The following is a 23256-nucleotide window of genomic DNA, read 5'->3' on the forward strand; positions in this document are numbered from 1 at the left end:
ATCAGAAACTCAATTTGAGCACACAAAGCATTAAACTCGAGGGTCTCTCCATCATATAGCCGAATCATGTTTTTTTTGTTTTGTTTATAAACCAACCTTCATTAATAAAGACTTATCCTTCTTTTGTTTCAGCCAAGTGTACCAACGCATTTATGACTAGGACTCCATCAAGAATTAGGACAGTTCAGATATTAATTATTATGAAAACATATATATAATCGAATATTTATAGTTTATTCATGAAATTAAACTAATAATTAGTGATTGTGTTGATAAATATTTCACTAATAAATTCTTTAACAAAAAAGAAAAATTAATACCCATAAAAAATACACCTATTAATTTGAAGATTAAAACAAAAATGAATTATAGCTAAGAATTAAAGGAAAATTAAAAGATCAAGATTTTATGTGGGTGCTAGAAAAGACATTGACCTGCCGTAAATTTCAGCCCAAAAGAAAATTCTTTGCGGTTATCAATAGTTGTCATTCGATATTTCAATGTGATGATAGTACTACTCATAAAAAAAAGTGATATATACCTTTAAAAAAAAAGTGATATAATAATACTTTTTGAATTAAAATATTTCTTAATTATATTAAAATTGAAGAAAAAAAAATATAAATATCATAGTCTTGTTGTTAGTAAAACAACGTGTTGAAAAGTGTATATGCTTAAAAATATTTTGGCAAGAGGTTCATAGACAGCCCTCACTACCGGTTGTACAACACGGGCATAATAGAGTGCAAGGCAACAACTCAGTTTGGGAGAAACCGAGCGAGACGTGGTTGAAGTGCAATGTGGATGCCGCGTTCCATGACCGTAACCATATTACAACTTTTGCGTGTTGTGTTAGAGACTCTCGCGGGCAATTTATTCGGTCTCAAACGAAATGGCAGCGGGCAAATATGACAGTTTTTGAGGGGGAGGCAGTAGCCTTACTCGAGGCCCTTCACTTTGCTGATGCAAACAGATGGGACCGAGTTGTCTTCGAGTCCGACTCATCTACTCTAGTGCATGCTCTATCGTTTCGGAGTCATGGTGATTCAGAATTTTGTGCTATTGTTTCTAGTATTATTTATCAGTTAGTTTTACATTCCAACTTCGAGGTGAAGTTTATTAGGAGACAAGCGAACATGGTTGCTCATACTTTAGCTAGGGCGGCCTGTTCTTGGGCTAGTCACCGTATTTTTGATTCTTATCCTTCTTGTATTGAACATTGGTTGATTAATGATAATAGTTAATTTTGCTTCGGTTAAAAAAAAAAAAAATTTGTTACTCATCGAAGAATAATGTTATTGGAACGCACTTATTTGACAATATTGGCACACCATATGCTGTTCACGTATTTATAAATAAACAATACCTTCTTTGCTAATTTGTGTTTAGATTTTTTTTTTTTATATTAATAGAAGAGTGTTTTTGTAACACAGAATTGATGAGTGCTATGAACTTTTTTTTGTTTTTTTTACCATAGGAACACTTTTTTAATATACGATAATATTTATTCTTTTATTGAATGAAATTCACACGAGTCTCATTATTTTTTGTGAAATCCATTTTGACATTATTCCTAACACTCCTCATACACATTTGTGTCGTTAACCAATTAAAGTACCACTTAAAACATTTACAATAGAGATATTTACTTTTGGATGCCTAAATGAATCTCACGTATACATATCATTTATTTATATTTTTTTTTAATAATAGTATCTAATAAGCACTCAACCCATCCAACTTAACACTTCACATAATAGTATCAGTAACCCTATATTATTATATTTCAATATTATAATATTAAAAAAAATGGATCTCACTTAAGATTAGAGGTCTCCATTAAGACCTTGTTTCCCCTTAGATACTCAAAATAACTTTTTCTCAATAGGGATAACTCATAGGTGTCAAGTCTTAAAAGGGAGAAATCCCCTTAGAGATGGTCTTAGAGTAATATATCGACCACCAAAATGAAAATCATTAACCACTTATTTAAATAATTATAAAATAACGTAAGTACTTAAATTTATGTAAAATAACGCTAATTCATTTTACAAGTATCATCCATTAGACTCTTTAAAAAAAAAAAGTATCATCCATTAGATTTGAATATTTTCCACTTAAAATTGAGATTGGAGATTGTAATGAAAAGCTCATACCACACGATGGTCTTGCTCTTATTAAAAAGTTGTCTGCTTAAGAGTATATTGTTTTGTTTTTAAGGAAGAAATTCATAGCATTTCATTAGTAAAAATGTGCTAAATACATAAAGATACATCATCTATACTATGAGGATTAAGATTAGATAAAGTTGTCTGAATTAACTCGTGAACGACCTCATTCACTTGTCTCTTATTGAACTCGATATGAGACTTCTGAAATATATAACACTCATTTTTTTGAAATATTTGTTAGGTAGCCGTGGAGAAGTGTGACACGTTGGATGTCCCCACAATGGTATTTTGAAATCTGGACCGTTGATGCGATTCTTTATTCCTCTATATATAGTGAATACTTCCACACACTCTGTTTCATCATTAAATCTCCTTGTCTTCGGCTTTCATCCAAATCAACAACAATCTTCCTCTGCTTCATCATTTTTCTCACTCTTTTTCTTCCTTTTTGTCTTTGAAACTTTGACATCACCAATGGCTTGCTTGGAGGTCTGCAAAGAGGTAACCATAAATACAACTTTTCCATATTATTTATTCCTTGTTTCTAAAATATAATGTTCCAACATTACTAAATTAAAGTCCAAAATACATATATATCCATCCTATTGGACCTCACCAAAACAAAACTCTGTTTGATTTTTGTTGACAAAACCAAATTATGTTGATCACTCACGAGCAATATACAGTTTTTGAGCATGCACTTACGGCTTATTAAGTATTCAAAATATTATATAATAGTTAAACTAAGTATATCTTATAAGTTATAGTTATAAGTAACTAATTAAAATATATAGTGCCATTTTGATGTGTATGTTGAAAATTTTGTGCAGGGGAAGTTCAAAGAAGAAACAGAAGAGTTAACTCTTGATGGGAGTGTTGATTGGCATGGTCGCCCAGCAAACAGAGCCAAATCTGGGAGATGGTTTGCTGGAACTATTATACTCTGTAAGTTTCAAATCTACACATAAAAATTGCATGACAATTTTATTTTTGTTTCACTCTATTTTATTTTATTACATCAAATTGGTGTATTTGTATTTTTGCTACATCTTATCACATATCTAAATATAAATTTGGATTATTTTTGTTTCAACTCTATTTTATGATCATAGTTTTGTGATCGCGGAAGACTTTATCTTAAACAAATGTCTCTGAGATACTTGTTAAAGAAACCTAACAAAGAAGTCTTACGTTAAAAATGACATTTGTAGCCTTTTGAAAAATTAACTACACAATTTTTAATGTATTACTACTATATTTTATACAAGTGCTACAAAGATATTGTTATCTGACCCTATCTTAAATCATATATATATGGCCCTTAATTTATAATACCATATTTATTTTTATGAGTCCATGTGTGGCATAAGTGTGTCCCTGTGTATTAATAAAATCGTATTTTATATTATGTGGATTAAGGTTTAAAGTTAGGTCGCAACTAGTGTTACTTAGGTCAATTTTGGTAGTATTTTAATGATTGATGTTAGTTTAAATTTCTAAACTCTTTTCAGCGTCTCTTAACTCATCCAATAAGCTATCTATTTGATATACATCGACTTCAATTAGTTTATTTAGACAATGACTTAACCGTAATCATATATGTTTATTCAAGTAAATACAAAATGTAATTTTCCAAAAAAAGTAACAAAAAACAATTATATATATAGATGAATTTTGAGTGTGCACGGGGGAGTGATACGTCTACGTATAATTTGATGATGATAGGATTATAAAAGAGTCGTGGCAAATTTTAGAGCCGTAGAAGATTAAAGAACCTTGTCCAGCTAATATTGAATATGCAATGCAATTAATCGGTGGTTTATAGACTATGATAGCTTATCAGTACAAAAAGTGTGACTTTTTGTACACAAAAAAACAAACTATGATCTCTTGTTCATCTTATCAGTTTTCACATCTTAGAAAATTTTAAGAAAACGACAACTTTAATTAACACTACAGGATCATCATGTGCTTCATTCAGTTCACATTTCACAATGAGCTATTATAGTTTTTATTTTTTTTATTTTTTATTTTTAGGTATTTGAATTGTTGGCTGATTCTTACTCGACCGTTTTGGTTTTAGATAGAACAAAATAATGTACATATTACAACAATAGAAGAAGATACAGATTCTGAATCCTTATAAAACGACAGGAGACAGAAAATAGGAAAAAAAGGAGAGATTGTTGTGTTGAGTGTAAAAATATTTGAGCATGCATTTGAGATTTGTATAAATTGTTGCCGACACGTAATTGCAAATGAGATTAACCATGACGTAGGTATTTGCCACGTGTTATGATGCATACATGCATACACTTTCATATACTTATGGACATGAGTGCAAGGAAGAGTGAAATTCTATATTTAGTGCACTAAAATTGAGTTGAAGACAGCCCATAATTAAACACATTAGTAACACTAGCTTTTTTAGATACGACAATATTCCAAACTTTGTCACTATTTACTTTATCTTTTTTTTCTCTATTAATTATTAAAAACAATTATGATAATGTTATAATTATAAGCCACAATCTCATGTAAGGCTAGTGAAGGTCACCAATAAGGTTAAGAATATGGTAGGTTAGGATAGACTTTAGTAAGGTCTTATTTTGTCCTATATAAAATATTAGGTATATGAGTTTAGTCTATTAGTGTCATAAACCTATTTTTAATGTTTGAATTGACATTTTTAAAAGTATGACAAGATTTGAAATTTGATAGTGTAACTCGGTTTGAAAGTTTGTTTAAAAGTTTACGTCATAATTTATTTTTTTAAGCTTTGCACCACTCAGGTGGTCATTTGTTAGATTTTGTAAATAGACTAACAATCTAATAAATCAACAAGATTAATTCTATTTTTTTTAGTAGTAACACAATCTTTTAGATTTTTTGGTGGTGGTCATAGTTTGAATCCAAAACCTTGTATATTTTATACATTGTCCTTATCAACTTTACATAACATCTATTTAAATTATATTATATTTATAATATTAAAATGTTTATGGGTAATTTTATGATTTAACTCAACATACAAAATTTAATAAAATTTTCTTTCAAATTGAAGATGTCAAATTATCTGAGTTCTTAATTATTAGAATTTTTTTTAACTAATTCATAATCGTTCTGAAGATTCTTTACCAAATCAAGAAATATTTTTCCTTTGGCCGTATCGACCAATTGTAAATACTCTCGAGACCTAAAACAAAAAAACAAGTCCTATTAGTTAGGTCCAGAACTGAGATATCAAAGGTGAAGAACAGTTTAAAGGTCACAATCATAGACGTATCAGAGTCATACATGGGTAGGATATTTCCGAACCTTTTCGCGTGTGCAAAGAAAAAGTACACAAAAACAACGTCGTGTGTGCATGTACATGTGCTCAAGTGCGGTTCATTTTTATTATAAAAACAAATAAGGTTAAGAGAGGGACATCTTAATATAATATCAATATGTTCTTAGAATTTTAGATATGAATCCAAATTACACCATATTTGTTCAGAAGATCTAACAAACAAACGTGCTTGATTTTCATTTAAGCACCAAAAAATAATATGTGATAGAATTCTAGAAGATAAAATATTGTTTGCTTAATTATTTAGCCATCCTAAATTAAAATGTTTGAATTTATAATTTACCCTTTCTTTTTTTTTGAAGAAAATAATTTACCCTTTCTAATGAATTAAATATTTTCATATGAAAATACAATATTTTAGTTATAAAAAATTTATAATTGAATTTTATAATTCATGAAAAAAAAAGTTCATAGGTGTTCGTGGGTATATTAGACAAGTAAGTTTATTTTTTTTTTTTTTAAAAATAATGTATGGAGGAAGTTGATTTCAATTTGTAGAAGAACTTGTTATTTAAGATATAAATATTTTTTGATGAAGATATAAATATTTCATGATGCTAACAATCTTTAATGTTGTTGATATATTTAATCTACCAGTGAACCAAGGTCTAGCAACCTTAGCATTCTTTGGAGTTGGAGTGAACCTAGTTCTGTTCCTGACAAGGGTGTTGGGTCAAGACAATGCTGCTGCTGCTAACAATGTCAGCAAGTGGACTGGCACAGTTTACATCTTCTCTCTTGTTGGTGCTTTCCTAAGTGATTCTTATTGGGGAAGATACAAAACATGTGCTATCTTTCAAGGCATTTTTGTAACTGTAAGTAAAGTAATATACTTTCAATTTCATTTTTCCACTTTAATTCATTTCTTACTTGTACATTATATTAATTTGTTCCTTTATGCTATGGTTTGATATAACAGGGTCTAGTATCTTTGTCCGTTACAACATACCTTGCTTTGCTTAGACCAAAAGGTTGTGGAAATGGAAAACTTGAATGTGGGGAACATTCAAGTTTGGAAATGGGAATGTTCTACCTATCAATCTATCTGATTGCCTTAGGAAATGGAGGGTATCAACCAAACATTGCAACATTTGGTGCTGACCAATTTGATGAGGATCACTCAAAGGAGAGTTATTCAAAAGTGGCATTTTTTAGCTACTTTTACTTGGCATTGAACCTTGGTTCACTTTTCTCAAACACTATTTTGGGATATTTTGAAGATGAAGGATTATGGGGTCTTGGGTTTTGGGCTTCTGCTGGGTCTGCCTTTTTGGCCCTTGTACTTTTTCTTGTTGGCACCCCAAAATATAGACACTTTAAACCTTGTGGCAATCCTCTTTCTAGATTCTGCCAAGTGTTTTTTGCTGCTTCGAGGAAATTGGGAGTTCAAATGACATCAAATGGAGATGACTTGTATGTCACAGATGAAAAGGAGTCTTCTAACAACTCCAACAGAAAGATTCTCCACACACACGGCTTCAAGTAAGTTATTTGAATATTTCCAATAACGAGTCGATGTTTACACTTCATAACTCTGAGGCTGCATATATTGCTTCTACTGTATTTATGTAGTGATCATTTTGCTTATAATAATGCGACTTCATGATTCTTCACTTAAAAGAAAAAGTTCATATAAAATTGTAGATGTTAACGAAAGAGCAGAGTTGCATCGTGATTATTGATATTGCCGAAAGTCCCTTTCAAATGTGGCCGATGAGGCCTACATTGCGGTTTGGACCACATCAAAAACCATTATGTCGTGGTCAAGATTGTGGTCGCAGACTTTTATTTAAAATCCTGCTAAAGAGTAATTAAACAATAGAACTTCGGAAAATAATGAGACGTGGAAGATAAGATTCTTTTTATATTTCTTCTTACATATAAGTCATAATTGCATTTGGAGAAGTTCATCTAGAGTGCTTATTGACCAATTTTCCATTTATCATCTATATTGCAGGTTTTTGGATAGGGCAGCTTATATAACTTCAAGAGATTTAGAGGTCCAAAAAGGAGGCCAACATAACCCATGGTATCTTTGTCCTATTACTCAAGTTGAAGAAGTAAAATGCATACTAAGACTTCTTCCAATTTGGCTTTGCACAATAATCTACTCAGTAGTTTTCACTCAAATGGCTTCTCTTTTTGTGGAGCAAGGCGCCGCAATGAAAACCACTATTTCCAGTTTCAAAATACCACCAGCAAGCATGTCTAGCTTCGACATCCTCAGCGTAGCCATCTTCATTTTCTTCTACCGTCGAGTACTTGATCCACTCGTCGGAAAACTCAAAAAAACAAGTTCCAAGGGACTCACTGAACTTCAAAGAATGGGAATCGGTCTCGTTATAGCTATAATCGCAATGGTTACAGCTGGAATAGTGGAATGTTATAGGCTTAAGTATGCAAAACAAGGTGACGCAAGCTCTCTAAGTATCTTCTGGCAAATTCCTCAGTATGCACTTATAGGAGCTTCTGAGGTTTTTATGTATGTAGGACAATTAGAATTCTTCAATGCTCAAACACCTGATGGATTAAAGAGCTTTGGAAGTGCACTTTGCATGACAAGTATCTCACTTGGGAACTATGTGAGTAGCTTAATTGTTAGTATTGTTATGAAGATTTCAACTGAAGATCACATGCCAGGATGGATCCCTGGAAACTTGAATAGAGGTCACTTGGATAGGTTTTTCTTCCTATTGGCTGTTTTGACTTCTTTAGATTTGATTGCTTATATTGCATGTGCAAAGTGGTTTCAGAATATTCAGATGGAATGCAAATATGATAACAATGATGAGCCTAGTAGCTGCAAAGTATAATCATTTCCAATATGGAGAAGTGTTAACATTATATATTATGAATAAGAGAAGGAAAGGAGCAAGTACTAGAAGAAAATGTGATGGTTTGGATCGAGAGAACGCCTTTTTACCTGAGTCTCTTTAACTGTATTCAGTATAGTTTTTACTCCTGACTAAGATTTTCAGTTTATGTACTTTGAAATTCATGGTTGTATCCATGGTTGTATAAATTGAACGTTTTGAAGAGACAATGATAGTTTTAGGGCCTCTCTTGGGTCTTCCTTGTTCCTTCTTTCATTTTTTGTAAGTTCCATTGCTAATGATGGACATGTTATTTTGATTTATGTGTGTGAAATTGCAAGTTTATATTTCTAATTCATTGCATATCTTGCCAACAAAATGTTTATGTTATTAATATCTGAAACTGATGTTATAGTAGACAAATCTAGGAAACACCGGCCATGATTTTAAATAAAGGTGTGCGATCGCGATTTGGTCAACAAAATCGTGGTTTTCGCTATCTCTTTAACCGTAACTTTAATTTGGATTAAAGTTGCATCAACCACATTTGACTATGATTCCTTGCAATATGAAAAATTGTAACAGGACCATTGCCGCAATCACTTTTTCAAATCTTGATACCAATTACCAAGTAAAGCGCTATAGTTTCAAAAGAATCACATAGTTTAACTTTGTAGGGAATTTCTTATGTATTTGTTGGGCCGACCCTGGTTGTGTTCACCCGACATAAATCCAAACAGAGAGTGGTAAATCTGATTTTCAAGTCAGTAGTAATGTGGTGAGCCAAAAACATGTTTGTCTCCAACAGTTTCTAAGCACACATGATATAACATAGAATGGAAAAACATTGCATGGGCAAAAAAGGTGTTCAATCATTGAAGTCTCTTCAAGCTCCATATAATCTTTCACCAAGCCTATTCAGACTATTATTTCACTAAACCTCACCAGAATCCTTGTATTTCCAAGCCTCTGCAGGCTATGTATTCTTTGTCAATGCCTCATCAGTCTCCCTGTATTATCAAGTCTTAAAAGACACCATTCATTCTTTACTATGTCTAATCAGGCTTACAATACTATAAGCCTCTCAAGGCTCTACTGATTCACTCAAAATGGCCTAATCCCTTACAGGCCTTTGAGAGGTTCATCCTGCCACTACTTAGTGGATTACAATTATGTTTTGTGTGTTAATAAAACACACAATCTAATAACTCTCAACTAGAAAAAATATAACAATACAAATTGTTGGAACACTAGTTAATTCTAGTGAGAAAATTGGAAAGAAAAACACTATGAAAGAACTAGTGTGTAGGTGTGACTTAAAAATGTCCCACATTGGAGGGTCACCCCAACTAGTAAGTGTTTATATATGGGTCGTGGGTCGTGGATTAAAAAAAATGATATATATATATTTTTTGTTACTTGAAAATGTTAAATTAATTAATTAATTAATTTAATCATTATCCGTAAGCGCTACGCGTAACAAATAAATTTGTTACGATCCAACCCGATCCAAAACGAGTATCCAGAAACTTCCGGATATATCCAATTAAGAAACAAAACGCATTTGCTTAAGGATTAAGCAGACTTAATCCCCAAGTCACTCGTTTTTTGTTACAAACTCTCCCTATAAAAGGAGAAGTTCGCCCCACTCATTCTTCACACCGAAAAGAATTTCATTGAGTTATCGGGAATTCTTTTCTTCTCTTCTCCCTCCGACTTGCGATAGCGAGTTTCTTCTACTTCTAATCCTTTCTGTCCCTTCGGTATTAAGAGTGTTCTTAAGACCATAGTCCTTTGGTCTTAAGTTCATAGTCCCTTCGATAATATATGATTCTTCGGAATATAGAGTACTGTTAAGATCATAGTCCCTTTTCGTAATACTAATGTCCCGTCGGAATTAAAGAATGATCTTAACAGTATATAAATTATTTTAATAATTTTCTATTTAAGGAGAAATGGTGGTATCACCATATTTGAGTGGTCGTAGTGCCATATTGATGTTTTGGAGAAGTTAGAATGGTGGTAACACCATAATAGAATGGTAATAATACCATATTAATTTGAGTGGTCTCAGCACCATAATAGAATGGTAATAATACCATATTAATTTGAATGGTTTCAATATTAAAGAGTGGTCTTAGTACCATATTTGAGGGTGTAATTCTCGAACGATTTTTCTACAGTGCAGTAGTTAAATCCAACAGTTGTAGCTGGGCTTGTTTTATCCTGGAGGCGGCGTGGTTGATAGTCTACCTTGCACAACTTTGGGTAGTGCCACAAAACGTCTTAAAGAGAGCGACCTGGTCGTGACTCAACCTAGTAACAACTTCGGTAGATAATAGAATTTGGAAATTCAAATTTAACAGTTTGGAAATCCAAATACAACACAAATCAAATATCAATCATAGTTATAACTCTCAGAGAGACAATCTAAATAACTAGATATGATTGATTTACAACAAGATGGCAAGCTCTCAATCAGAGACGATATACACTGAATATCTTGTGTTCTAGGCCTGACTCGACTAGTTCTTTTTCTTCGATGATCACTGCATCTTCAACTGCTAGGAAGATGTTGAAAATATATATAGATTAGGCCGAAGAGCCATTGGGAAGAGTCGTTGGATAGCCTTTGTCATTGCACGAAAAAGTCGTTGTCGATGTAGCATACCACAAATGCTACTTTACAGACTGTCAATGTCATGTACAATATTGTGAGATTCGAAAATACTACTTTGAATTTCGTACTCAGTACCTTGACTACAATGTTTTTCCTCTGCAAACTCTTCATTCTAATAGGAATTGGTGCAAGTTTTAGACCATAAATAGTAATATTTATAGTTATTTTACATTATTAGTATGAGACTCATTAAGCAAACCTGTTAGATTTATATTTATCTCTATTTAAGTAAGTTAATTCTAGTTTTGTAATTACAACATTAAAATTATCATAAATACTTCTCATCATGGAATATCCAAGATTTGTTGTGTCATGTGCTATCAGGTTTCCGCTTTGGATGTCACACTCAAGATGTCCAATATTGGGTGTGTTAAGATTCTCACATGGCTTAAATATCAATTTATAAGTGAGTGCAATCTTCAACTTCAAAGTCAGTTTTATAAGGTTGAGTTAGGTTAAATCCAAGTTCAAACATGGTATCATAGCTACCGGTTTTGGGGGTATCGCTTTGCAATAAACTCTAGCCGCCTTCATTACGGTATTTTCTTTGCCATTTTTAGTCCTTTTCTGCATTTGTTTGCAGTTTATTTGTGGCAACCTTAATCATATATTGTTTTTGGGCTGTATCATCCTTTGTTACAACTTACTACTATCTCCACCATGTTCCGGCCAAATCTGCTGTGTTCCATCGTGAATCACGTCCCATCGTCGATACCTCACAAACATCACGAAAAACTGAGACGCGTTATACGAGAACCAATTTTGTCGGAGCATCCACAACCTCACACGCCTCCTTCGTCCCGACGCGTGATGTGTGACATCCTAGTTATTGTTATTTGAAGTCTTTTTTTTTTCTTTTTCTTTCTTTCTCTTGAGCAAACTTGGTTGATCAATATGTCATGTGATAAGCTACTTATATAGCCTCCAGAAGTACTCATGGGTACTTGCTTCTCGTGTCATTCGGAGTGACACGAGTATCACTCCATAATGAAGGCGTGTCACACCGTGTGCCACTCTTAATATAAAAGTTTCATTATAATAAAAAAGTAGTGATAATCGTTAGGTAAAAAAAAAAAAAAGAATTGTTCTTATCAAAATCAAGTTGACCTAAAATAAAATTTAGAATACTTAATATGCACATACAAATTATTAATCTTACTTATCCGGGGAAGGGCAGTTTGCTCATCGTGAGACATTAGTATATACATTGTTGATTCAATTCAATTATATTTTATGCATTGCGACTTATGTCAAAAGTTGCTCATGGAGTTAAGGAATTCATCATCGAAGAAAAAAATGTTTATAGAATGAAGAAGAGTTAATATAATATATTTAAACAAACTCAGAGATGAACATTACATTCATCCGAATGCAATTGAACTCAAATCCTTTTAAACAAGTTCTCAGTATCAAAATACATAAACAAAAAGGTTTTCGGTATCGAACTAATTTGTGATTGAAAAAATATGATTAAAAGGAGAAATTTCACTAAAAGTGGTCCTCCAATATTTTGGCGAATATTAGTCATTGACATAATATTTCTTAGTTAACAAACTATATTATTATAGAGGGTGGCTTTTAAAGGAGTGTGATTTTCTCAAATATAAATATTTAAAGACAGTGGTTTGAATAAAGTCAAGAGAGCATGGTGGTTATTAGGGGAGGGAAGAGAAATAAGCTTTAAAGTCTTGATTTTATGATCTTGATCAAACAACTGAGTTGTGTGTCACGTTGTGTGTCACTGCATGCCTTCACACTGCATCTTATCCAAATCTCGCGCCCATATGAAACGGTGGGACAAGATTCGTGCGTGAGAACACTTAAATATTTTCATTTTTATTTCTAACAAATATGGATTATTGATTAAATTTAACGGTAAGTTTAGTGGATTACACAGGTAGGAGACTTAATTTAGCCATCATCATAGAAGCCGTCTTTAAAAAAATTTGAGATTAATTTATTATTTAATAAATTTAAGGACTAAAATTATTCCATCTTTACAATTTTCACCGTCTATATTAATCGTTGGGTTAAATGTTTAAGAGAAAAAGAGCATGCATTGCCTCTATAAATTAATTTTACAATGACATTCATTGATAGGTGTTGGACCAACAATGAAACAAATCAACTAAAAAATTGTTGAAAGCTCGATTCAATAATTAGTATGTTGAACTTGATTTATAATCTAAATTAATCGAAATTAAGTTGCATTAAGATTTGGACATGAGATTTAATTCACGAAAAATGAAATTTGTTAGCGCTTTACGGTATGATCCTGATATATTACATTTCTCTTTAATTATAAAATTTCCATTTCTTGTACAAAAATAAATCTGACAAAATGAACAAAAGAAATAACATCCCTAGGTCAAGATAGTTTAGGATTAGAGTTAAAGCGATGCAGAAAAGTGGAAAGCGTACAACTCAAGAAGGTTGGAGAAGTTTAAGGAAGGTTCAAGGCTTCCAAACATTGTCTTTTTCTTGTTTCTTTTGTTTCTGGTTTTTTTGATGTCACACTTCCTACTGGTGACATGTATAAGGTTGATGACATGTTTAGGGTTGAATCATCATATGAACCTTAAAAAATTTCCAAACTAATTGAATTTCTAATTTTTTTTTTATACTTTTCAAAATTCAAACCCACAATATTTTGGAGTCTTCAAAATTAGTCTGGACTGTGTATTATTAAGCTCTGACCATATGATATAGAGTATGAACTCTATTTGAAAAACACTTTCGTCCAAAAAGTGTAGCAACCAAAACAAAATGAAATGCAGACAAAGCATGAAATTCTTCTTAGTCATACAGTGAAATAAATAAATTATTGAAATTACACGTTAATTAAACAATTAAAAACAACTACTACTCACATGATTTCACTCTTTAGCCTCTCTTTTTTATTATTTGCTTTACAATTACAATTTAAACCCTTCCTCATGTTTGGATTCTAACATCGGCAAATCATGATGAGCTACCGCGATTTTGACGAAAACTACACTTTAGAGCTACAACAAAATCATGTCGTCGACAAAATCACCTCCCATCCAAACATAACACACATTGTCTGCTTGTCTATTATCCTTATTTGTATGTTTCCCTTTTGGCTACAGTCCTAAATTGTTCATGAAACCAAATCATGTTTGGATGAATGACCACATGATACTAACTTTTAGCTATTTTCAACTTGCTATCTTCAAGATACTTACCAGCTAAAGAGTCAAATATATAGCCAGCACCTAACCCAACAGCCAAATCAATAGTGTAATAGCCTCTTGTACCAAGCAATCTTACAGCTTGCAGCACATTCAATAAATCAAAAGTCCATGCATATCCCATCTCTTCATCCTCCTCATGTCCAATGAAGCTATCACCGAACCCGCCACATGACCTGAAAAAAACAGGAAAAATGATACATTCCCAACTGGAAAGTCCACACGAGAACCCAAAAATCCCTATTCAACATTAACAAAACAAAAACACAAGGTGTTAACAACATTATCAATGAAACAAAATAACAATTGAATCACAAATCTAATCTTGCAATCTTAAGCGTCAGACAATATAACCCCAATGTTAATTGAATTCAAATCAATAAAATTTAAAATAGTATCTGTCTCTCAAATTAGTGGCATAGGTTCGCAATGACTTAATAAATTTCACGTTAAAAATCACATTTAGGGTAACAGTTCCAAACTTCGATTTCATGTTAAAATCAATTTCAATTCTAAAAACCGAAGTGAATCCCTTTCATTGTAAGTTTCTAGTAATGGGATTACTTCTATTTTTGACAAAAGTGAATTCAAACATAGTTCTTTTGGATTGGTCAGTGTGTGGGACAGTAACACTTCTCCATTTTTTAGAATCACTTCTATTTTTGTCAAAAGTGAATCTAAACATGCATTTAGTTCTATTGGATTGGTCAATTTAACCTCCAAAATTGCTCTTAGGACGAATGTGTTTGACGATTTTCGACTAAGACATCATAATAACATATAGGCTTAATTGCATGTTTGGTCCCTTATGTTTATTTTAGTTTTCAAGTTGGTCCCTTACGTTTTGAAAGTTTCAAGTTGGTCCCTTACGTTTTAAAAATTTTCAAGTTGGTCCCTTACGTTTTGAAAGTTTCAAGTTAGTCCCTTATGTTTATTTTAGTTTTCAAGTTGGTCCCTTATGTTTATTTTAGTTTTCAAGTCGGTCCAAAACATAAGGGACCAACTTGAAAACTAAAATAAACATAAGGGACCAACTTGAAAACTAAAATAAACATAAGGGACTAACTTGAAACTTTCAAAACGTAAGGGACCAACTTGAAAACTAAAATAAACATAAGGGACCAACTTGAAACTTTCAAAACGTAAGGGACCAACTTGAAAACTAAAATAAACATAAGGGACCAAACATGCAATTAAGCCTAACATATATGAACAAAAAAAATGAAGCATTTTCTTTGGTAGTTAACTATAAACTATATCAATGAAATGAATGAGTCACCTGAGGCAATGGGAGCTGTGTGGAATACCCACAAATCCCACGACATGTAAACATGAAAAGAGTTGAAATTATTGTTTTATGTAGAGATATAGAATATCTTAGAAACTGAAACTGCTGCTTTATTCATAGAAATTAGACTGTTAAATAGTCAAAACAACTAAAACAAGAAAAGCTATAAAATAGCCCACTAAAGGAATACTGGCACGATTAATTAAATGTGAAACTACTTCCTAAAGACTAGGACAAATGAAGATAGCACTACTATAGTTCCTAACATATAGCAACAGAATAAAAACAAATATCCTTTCAATCCCTCCCTTAAACTAGTAGTGTTTTTCAACTAGTTTACTTCACTGTAATCAAGCATTCCCATCTTCATTCTAAGCTTCTGAAATGCCTCCAACTTCAAAGCTTTAGTCATCAAGTCTGCAACCTGCTCCTGAGTAACACAATGCACTAATTCAATTTCTCCATCCTTTACAAGATCTCTTAAAAAATGAAATCGAACTTGTCATACCCCAATTTTTGACCTAAGACACCACTGACACGAGTCACGTGACCCCATTTTTCAGTTAAAAATTCGGCAGAAAGGTATTTTAAGATACCTCATATTTTGTCCGAGTCAGACCCTCTTCTCTCTTTATTTTTTTTCATTATTTAATCTTTATTTCCATCTTTTAAATTTTGTTTTTTTATTATTAAAATCAATTAATTTTTAACTTTTTTTAATTTAATTATTATTTCTTTTAATCCTTTTATTTTCTTTCTTTTTCATTTATTTTTTTTAAAAAAAATTAGAAGATAAAATCAAAAATGTATGTACGTATTTATCCATCACTTTTTTTAGTTTCTTTATCTTATTTTTAAGTATCGAGTCCAAAAACAGTCCAGGTCCAAAAACGATACAGGCTGTCACGCTCTTTTGCACACGCCTATCTGCAACAAACCTTGTTGATCTTCCTCCTCAGCATAAGTTTCTACAGATTGGAACAAACTCCAAATCCTATTGCTATAAATTGGAGCCTGCAAGCACAAGTTCAGGGGGCCGATTTTCAATCCATGAACCCTCACATCAAACTCACCACAGCCGATTTTCCAACACAATAACCTCCAAACAATTTCCAGCCAGAACACGCACAAAATTCAACCAAATAAACCTGCAATTCACGCACACCGCAAACAAAACAGCCGAGGCCAATTCATTATAGAACATACGCAAACGGCCAAAAACTCATACATCCAGCAGCGATCATTTTCATTTTCACGCTCCCAATTCATCTGAAACCAAGCAGCAATTTCCAATCCCACACAAGTAACACGTCGAAACCTGCATTCAAAATCGCACAAAAAAAAAACAATTCAATCATCATCCATCAATACCCAATCGAACCTGGCAGTAACACAAGCAGCATAACACAAATCCAATTCACAATCTACAACAATCGATCATCAACCAACATCACACAAACCATCATACAATCCGACCCCAAACGGTTTCGAATCCGACACATCCAAATTCGACACAACACCACTCGCAACTCAACAAACCGCACCAATCATTCTCAACACCGTATCAATCGAAGTCAGACACAACAGCCTTTCAACCGAACCTGAGTACAAGGACGCAAGGCACCAGAGGGCAAACGAACTCGACGGACCAGTCACAGACATCAATCGGAGCCGTACACGAAGCCGCAAACAATCTCACGGACGTCAACACGAAGTCGCAGCAGTACAAAGCCATCACAATCATCAAATCGGGATCAAAATAAAAGGTGGTTCCTTGCTATTTTACTAGATCTATGTTTTAATATACATTTGTTGTTTGCTTGAATCTGTGAGAAAAGTGAGAAGAAACAGGTAGAAAAAATTAAAAAGTAGAAAGAATAGGACTTGGGAGAAGGAAGAAAATCGTGAAAAAAAATAAAAAGGGAATGAAGGAAAGAACCGAGAGAGATGGGAGCGGTTGAGAGAAACAACAAAGAAAGAGAGAGTTTTCACGTGAGGAAAAGGATAGAGAGAGGAAGAATGAAAGAAATAAGAGGATAAGAGGCTTGGAACCCATTTTTAAGGCCGGTCGAATCACGTACACGAGGGTGCATGGTCTTACCATGCACCCACGCAGCCATAGCCTTGCATCATAGATCAGATGGTCACTGAACCATTCTCTTCTGATCAGATCAGATCCACATGATCCCAATCAAATGTCCCTGATTGAACCCTTTAGTCCAGTGCGCCCTTGTCTGTTTTTAAGCCCATTTGACTGCTTTCGTTATTACTGCACCCCTTTATATTGCTGTTGACACCCCTTTTCCCTGCATTTCATTCATTCTCATTACTCTTGCATACATAATCTACATCGCATATTATTTATTTCTTTTACATTCCATTTTTTTTATTAAGCTAGGCACGTTGTATTATTTTGCACTTTCTTTTTATTTTGGCATTTAATTTCATTGCATAGACTTAGAATGTATATTAGGCTATTGTAAAAATCATTCATCATTTTTAGTCTAGGATTATCTTCATGCATATTTACATTGTCATTTTTTGTCGTTTATTTTTATTGCACAACTTAGAATGTAAATGTTAGGCTTAATGTAAATATGCATGTTTATTTCCTCCGCAGACCCTAGAATGTATTAAATAGGCTTTTTGTAATAGTTTAGGTGCATGTGTGCGTGCGTGTGTGTATGCCTTTTATCTTGCTTCTAGTCTAGGTCAATGGTCTTTGTGGTGATCCAACGTCACTACAAAGTACCAACACTTTTATTCTTTTATGCTCCGTTAGTGTAAATTCTAGTATAGCTATTATTCAAAAACAACAAAAAAAAAAAACAAATATTCAAAAATCACAAAAATATTTTCACAATAAACCTTGATTTCTCGATCAAGCGAGCGTTCTTTTTATTTTCTTTCTTAATCAAATTTCAAATCAAATTTTAATTCTACTTCGAGTCATTTTTCTTTCAATATAAAAAACACAAACAAATTCTTTTTGCCACTTGGCTTTTCTCTTTAAAACTTTTTCAAAACTAATAAAAAACACACAACCAATCAAACGTCTTTTTCTAACCCCGAACTACGAGGTTTTGATCCCTCACGGGTACGTAGGCAGAGGACACTTGTCCTTCCAAATCAATAAAATGTAGATAATTAGGTCTTCCTTTTTTTAATCATTTCAAATTCTTTTTTCAAAAATAAGCAAGTTATAGCACATTATTTAAATAAAACCAAGAGGTTCCCATAGAGTACTACAGACATAAAGGGTGCTAACACCTTCCCTTTATGTAACTAACCCCCGAACCCTAAATCTTTTCAAAATGGGTAGTTTGAACTTTTTCCCCCTTTTCTTAAAAAAATTAAATGTTCAGTCGTGAAGTAAATTAGTGAGTCAAAAGCTAATCAAATAGCCTTGATCTCCAAAAAATGACGCGACAGAAATGGCGACTTCACTGGGGACCCCCTAAGAGGGTTGAGCCTAACTTGGTCTTATTTAAATTTTGTGCTATAACTTGCTTAAAAAAATCAAAATATAAGATGGAAATACCTGTATATATATGTTCTCCCTTCTCCTTCTTTCTCCCTTCTTTTAACGTGAGTGGTGAGATAAGTCCTAACCCGGACTTGAGAGAAACATAAGATAGGACGGGGTATAATCATAGTGTCATACCAAGAGCATTCTTGGACCATGTGCACATGTGATAACCCTACTCGGTGGAGGCCTCGCGGAAGGTAGTACTCTTGTTGTCATGAGCATTCATGTCAACGTTATTACTTTCAATGTGAGTGTCCGTTGAAGCCGTGGACCTTAGTCACCCTTAACCCATCTTGGCCTTTTTAGGACGTAGTGCGGTGGCTAAACCAAGAGCATTCTTGACTTTAGTTGACACGCGATACTACACTCAAACTAGACTTCCTTGTGGATGATATTGGACTAGGAGCATTCCTATACACCGATATATTTATAAGGGTAGTTGTAATTTGGGAACTTGGTAGAACCCTTGTTACAAGTGCAAATGAAACCATAGTCCTTACCAAATGGCGTTGTTACCCTTGACTCCAACATGTGGACCTTAAACCTCACCATATTTTCACTGTTTGTGTTAGCATAAATCATGCATACATGCATTCATTCATGAAAACTTTTTCTCATTAAAAAATATCGAAGGACTTAAACAAGTTTTTGTTGTAAACATTGTAGATATGACTACTAGGAGTATTAAGAAGTATAGCTTCCAAAGCCAAGATCTGGAAAGCTTGAGGAGTTTAGGAGATGTCATCACTAATCCAGCAGGTTTTCAAGCTCATCATGGGAAGTTGCTCAAGATTCTCAACACAAAGTTCGATGAAGGGATCCTCAAGACTTTGGTCCAATTCTATGATCCTCTCCTCCACTGCTTCACCTTCCCGGACTACCAGCTTGTCCCCACCCTTGAAGAATATTCCTATTTGGTCGGTCTACCCATACTTGATATAGTACCTTTCAGTGGTCTTGAGAGGCCCCCTACAGCATCAGGTATTGCAAAAGCCCTTCACCTCAAGATATCCGACATAACTGATAACCTCACTACCAAAGGGAAAGAGAAAATCCAGGGGCTAACTTCCAAATTCCTAATCAGTAAAGCCAACATTTTTGCTGCATCAAAGAATACCGTTGCTTTCGAGTCCATCCTAGCCTTGCTCATATATGGCCTTGTGCTTTTCCCCAACGTTAATGGTTTTGTCGATGCTAATGCCATCCAAATATTCCTCACCAAAAACCCTGTCCCTACTCTCCTTGCTGATACTTACCACTCCATCCACCATAGAACCGATAAGCAGGGCGGAACCATCCTTTGTTGTGCACCTTTACTCTATAGGTGGTACATCTCACACCTACCTCAATTCTACCTCTCCAAAGACAAAGCTATATACTCAGAGAAAATCATGTCCCTTGCTCCAGCCGACGTAGTTTGGTACAACCCAGCTTACGATACCGGAACCATCATTGACTCGTGTGGAGACTTCGGTAATGTGCCTCTCCTCGGTATTCATGGGGGAATCAGCTACAACCCTATCCTAGCTAGGCGCCAGTTCGGGTATCCTATGAAAGAAAAGCCTTGCAACATTGCACTAGAGGGCACATTCTATCTCAACCTCACCGATAGCAAAGGTATGAGAGACCAGTTCGTGAAAGCTTGGCGTACCATCCGCAGGAAAAACAGCAATCAATTGGGGGATAAGTCAGACCTCACTTATGAAACCTATACCCAATGGGTTATCGACAGAGCTGCTAAGCATAGGATGCCTTACCCTCTACCGAGGTACTTGTCATCAACTACCCCAACCATACCTTTACCCCTACCCCTCAGTACCCAAGAGAAGTACCAGGAGAAAATGGCTGACTTAAACCGTGTGTGTACTACTTGGAAAAGGAAGTATGAAGAAGCTATGTCTGAAGTAGGGGATAAAGATGTGGAAATACTGCAACTCAAGCATGAGCTCCTCAACAAAGAGCGACAATTGATCGAGAAAAATGCTCAGATCCAAGCCCAAAGTGCGACGCTTGCGCAATTTATCAGCAAGAAGGAGTGCATGGATTTCTTCGCAGGGGCGCACCCAGATTTCAAGGAGTAGTCCAGTACAAAAGCTCAAGATATTCCCAGTTGTTTCACCACTTTATGTTATTTTCTAGCTTTTTATGATGTACTTTGGAGTTTATCTCTTGGCTCAGTTTTGTTAAAAGGGAATTATCTTGTACTTTAATTATTCAATGAAATTTTCAATTATGATGTTTACAAATTTGCTTTTATAAGTCCTTCGATATATAAAAAATGTGTGTCTATTTTTTGCATAGCATCATGCATCATTTTGCATTTCATAGTCTCAATTTCGAGTCTCACAAATATTTCTTTTCCATAAAAAGGGTTAATCTGTTTCAAAAGTGGTCCGACTGTCTTCGTCCAAGGCCAACTCGCACCTACAACACTCGTGCAAACAAAAGAGTGAACGTATCAGCCTGAACAAGAGATCACAACACTCCAGGCCGAGTCAGAGAGACTGAACACCCTGGTGGTTTCACTGGTAGCTTCGCAGAAGCAACCGCAGTTCCAGTAGGGGCCCGAACGCCAACATCAACAACAGCCTCGACAACAGGCTCCAAAGATGCAGTTTGACCCAATCCCAATGACGTATGCGGAGCTGCTTCCCATCTTGCTCATGAAGAACCTTGTCCGAACTAGGAAGCCTCCTCGGGTGCCTAACGAGTTGCCGGTTGGGTATCAACCTGACCTCTCATGTGCCTTTCATCAAGGAGCACCCGGCCATGACATTGAGCACTGTCTCTCTTTGAAGATTGAAGTCCAGAAGCTGATTGAAGCCAATATATTGCTCTTCGAAGATTGAATTCGTACTTGCAAGCCACATTTGGGTCGTTTTTTGATGTTCCTTCTACTACTTATCTGTTCAAATGAGGCGTTGGTTTGTTGTTTGCTGCTTTTCAAAAAAAAAAAAAATCCCTTTCGTTCCGCCCGAGACGAAAGTGAACTTTTGCAGGGCTTTTTGCTTCATGTATTTTCCATCATTAATAAAAAGGTCGTTTTGATCCCGACTTTGATTTTATTTTGTGCTTTTTCTCGAAAAATGGTAATACAAAAAACCAAAAAATATAATCATTCTCAAATATCTGCATAATCATAACTTACACTTGTCAAAATCAATAATCAAATCATGCATTAATAAACCCGTTGAACACATTAACCATGTACTCTCTTCCGACTTTGAGTTCCCTATGTCCGAAGTCGAAGAAGGGAAGGATGAGGAGACTCCCAATGAGATCTCACACATACTGGGGGGCATCTTAGCCGTTGAAGCTGCAAACAAAATATCAAGAAGATTGTCCAGATGATGGCATTGACTGACAAAGACTGGCTTGAGGTGCTACCATTCGCTCTGCTCAAATATCGTACTTCAGTACACATTTCAACAGGGGCAGCCCCCCCTCCTTCCCCAATATGCAACATGGAGGTCGTGCTTTCTGTGAAGGTCGAAGTCCCGTCAATAGGAGTTCTGCTAAAGTCCAAGCTTGATCGAATTTAAACACATGACGACGTTGTGCAAACATATCAAAAGAGGTTTGAAACAAGCTTCTAACAAAAAGGTTCGTCCCCATGAATTTCAAGAAGGGAACTTTGTACTACTTTCCAACCAGACTCCAGGGGCAAGTGGACACCTAATTATGAAGGCCCATATACAATGACTTTTGCAACTACGGATGGTGACAAACTCACGCGTCCCATGAATGCTAGTGCAGTCAAGAAATACTCTGTCAAAAAAAAAAAAAAATAAATAAAAGCTCGATAAGTCGCAAATCATAAAAAGCGGCTTAGGCAAAAATGAGCGTCTCGGTGGACTGAAAACCCGAAAGGGCGGTCCAGGCAAAAATTAGAGACAAAAAAAAAATGATGATTATCCTGATAGATTGAAAACCCGAAAAGAGCGATCTATGCAAAAGTTAAGGATCATGACAAGTAACTGCATCAGTCGGCACAGTCCACTTGGGGCATCCAGTCGTCAAAGGAACCCCCGATTTGAAGCATCTGCAGATCAAAGACTAGGAACTGGGGCATTCAAAGTTGTCAGGGAGTGTGACGGTTATTGTGTTCAATGTACCTTCCCATATATTTACCATTTTCCAAATTTTTCAAAGATCCGTGGGGCCACGCCATTGGCAGGCCACCACTCAATTCATCAAATTTGAGCCTGTGC

At 34.6% G+C, this 23256-nt stretch overlaps 2 protein-coding genes across 2 annotated transcripts; both read left to right on the plus strand.

Annotated features, from left to right (window-relative positions):
* The first annotated feature begins 2530 nt into the window (after positions 1-2530).
* On the plus strand, positions 2531-8694 carry LOC146901292 (protein NRT1/ PTR FAMILY 7.3-like). The gene is made up of 5 exons (XM_085732358.1): positions 2531-2672; positions 3002-3116; positions 6121-6338; positions 6443-7005; positions 7481-8694. The coding sequence occupies exons 1-5, from the start codon at positions 2646-2648 to the stop codon at positions 8334-8336; spliced, it is 1779 nt and encodes a 592-aa protein (XP_085588484.1). The 5' UTR covers positions 2531-2645; the 3' UTR covers positions 8337-8694.
* Positions 8695-16921: 8227 nt separating this feature from the next.
* Positions 16922-21291, plus strand: LOC146901293 (uncharacterized). The gene is made up of 2 exons (XM_085733421.1): positions 16922-17282; positions 19712-21291. Exon 2 carries the CDS (start codon positions 19714-19716, stop codon positions 21124-21126), a length of 1413 nt encoding a protein of 470 aa, XP_085589547.1. The 5' UTR covers positions 16922-17282; positions 19712-19713; the 3' UTR covers positions 21127-21291.
* Positions 21292-23256: the final 1965 nt, after the last annotated feature.

Source organism: Medicago sativa, chromosome 8 (assembly GCF_051527215.1).
Source record: "Medicago sativa cultivar Bolivia chromosome 8, Bolivia_mono, whole genome shotgun sequence".
Classification (NCBI taxonomy): Eukaryota; Viridiplantae; Streptophyta; class Magnoliopsida; order Fabales; family Fabaceae; genus Medicago; species Medicago sativa.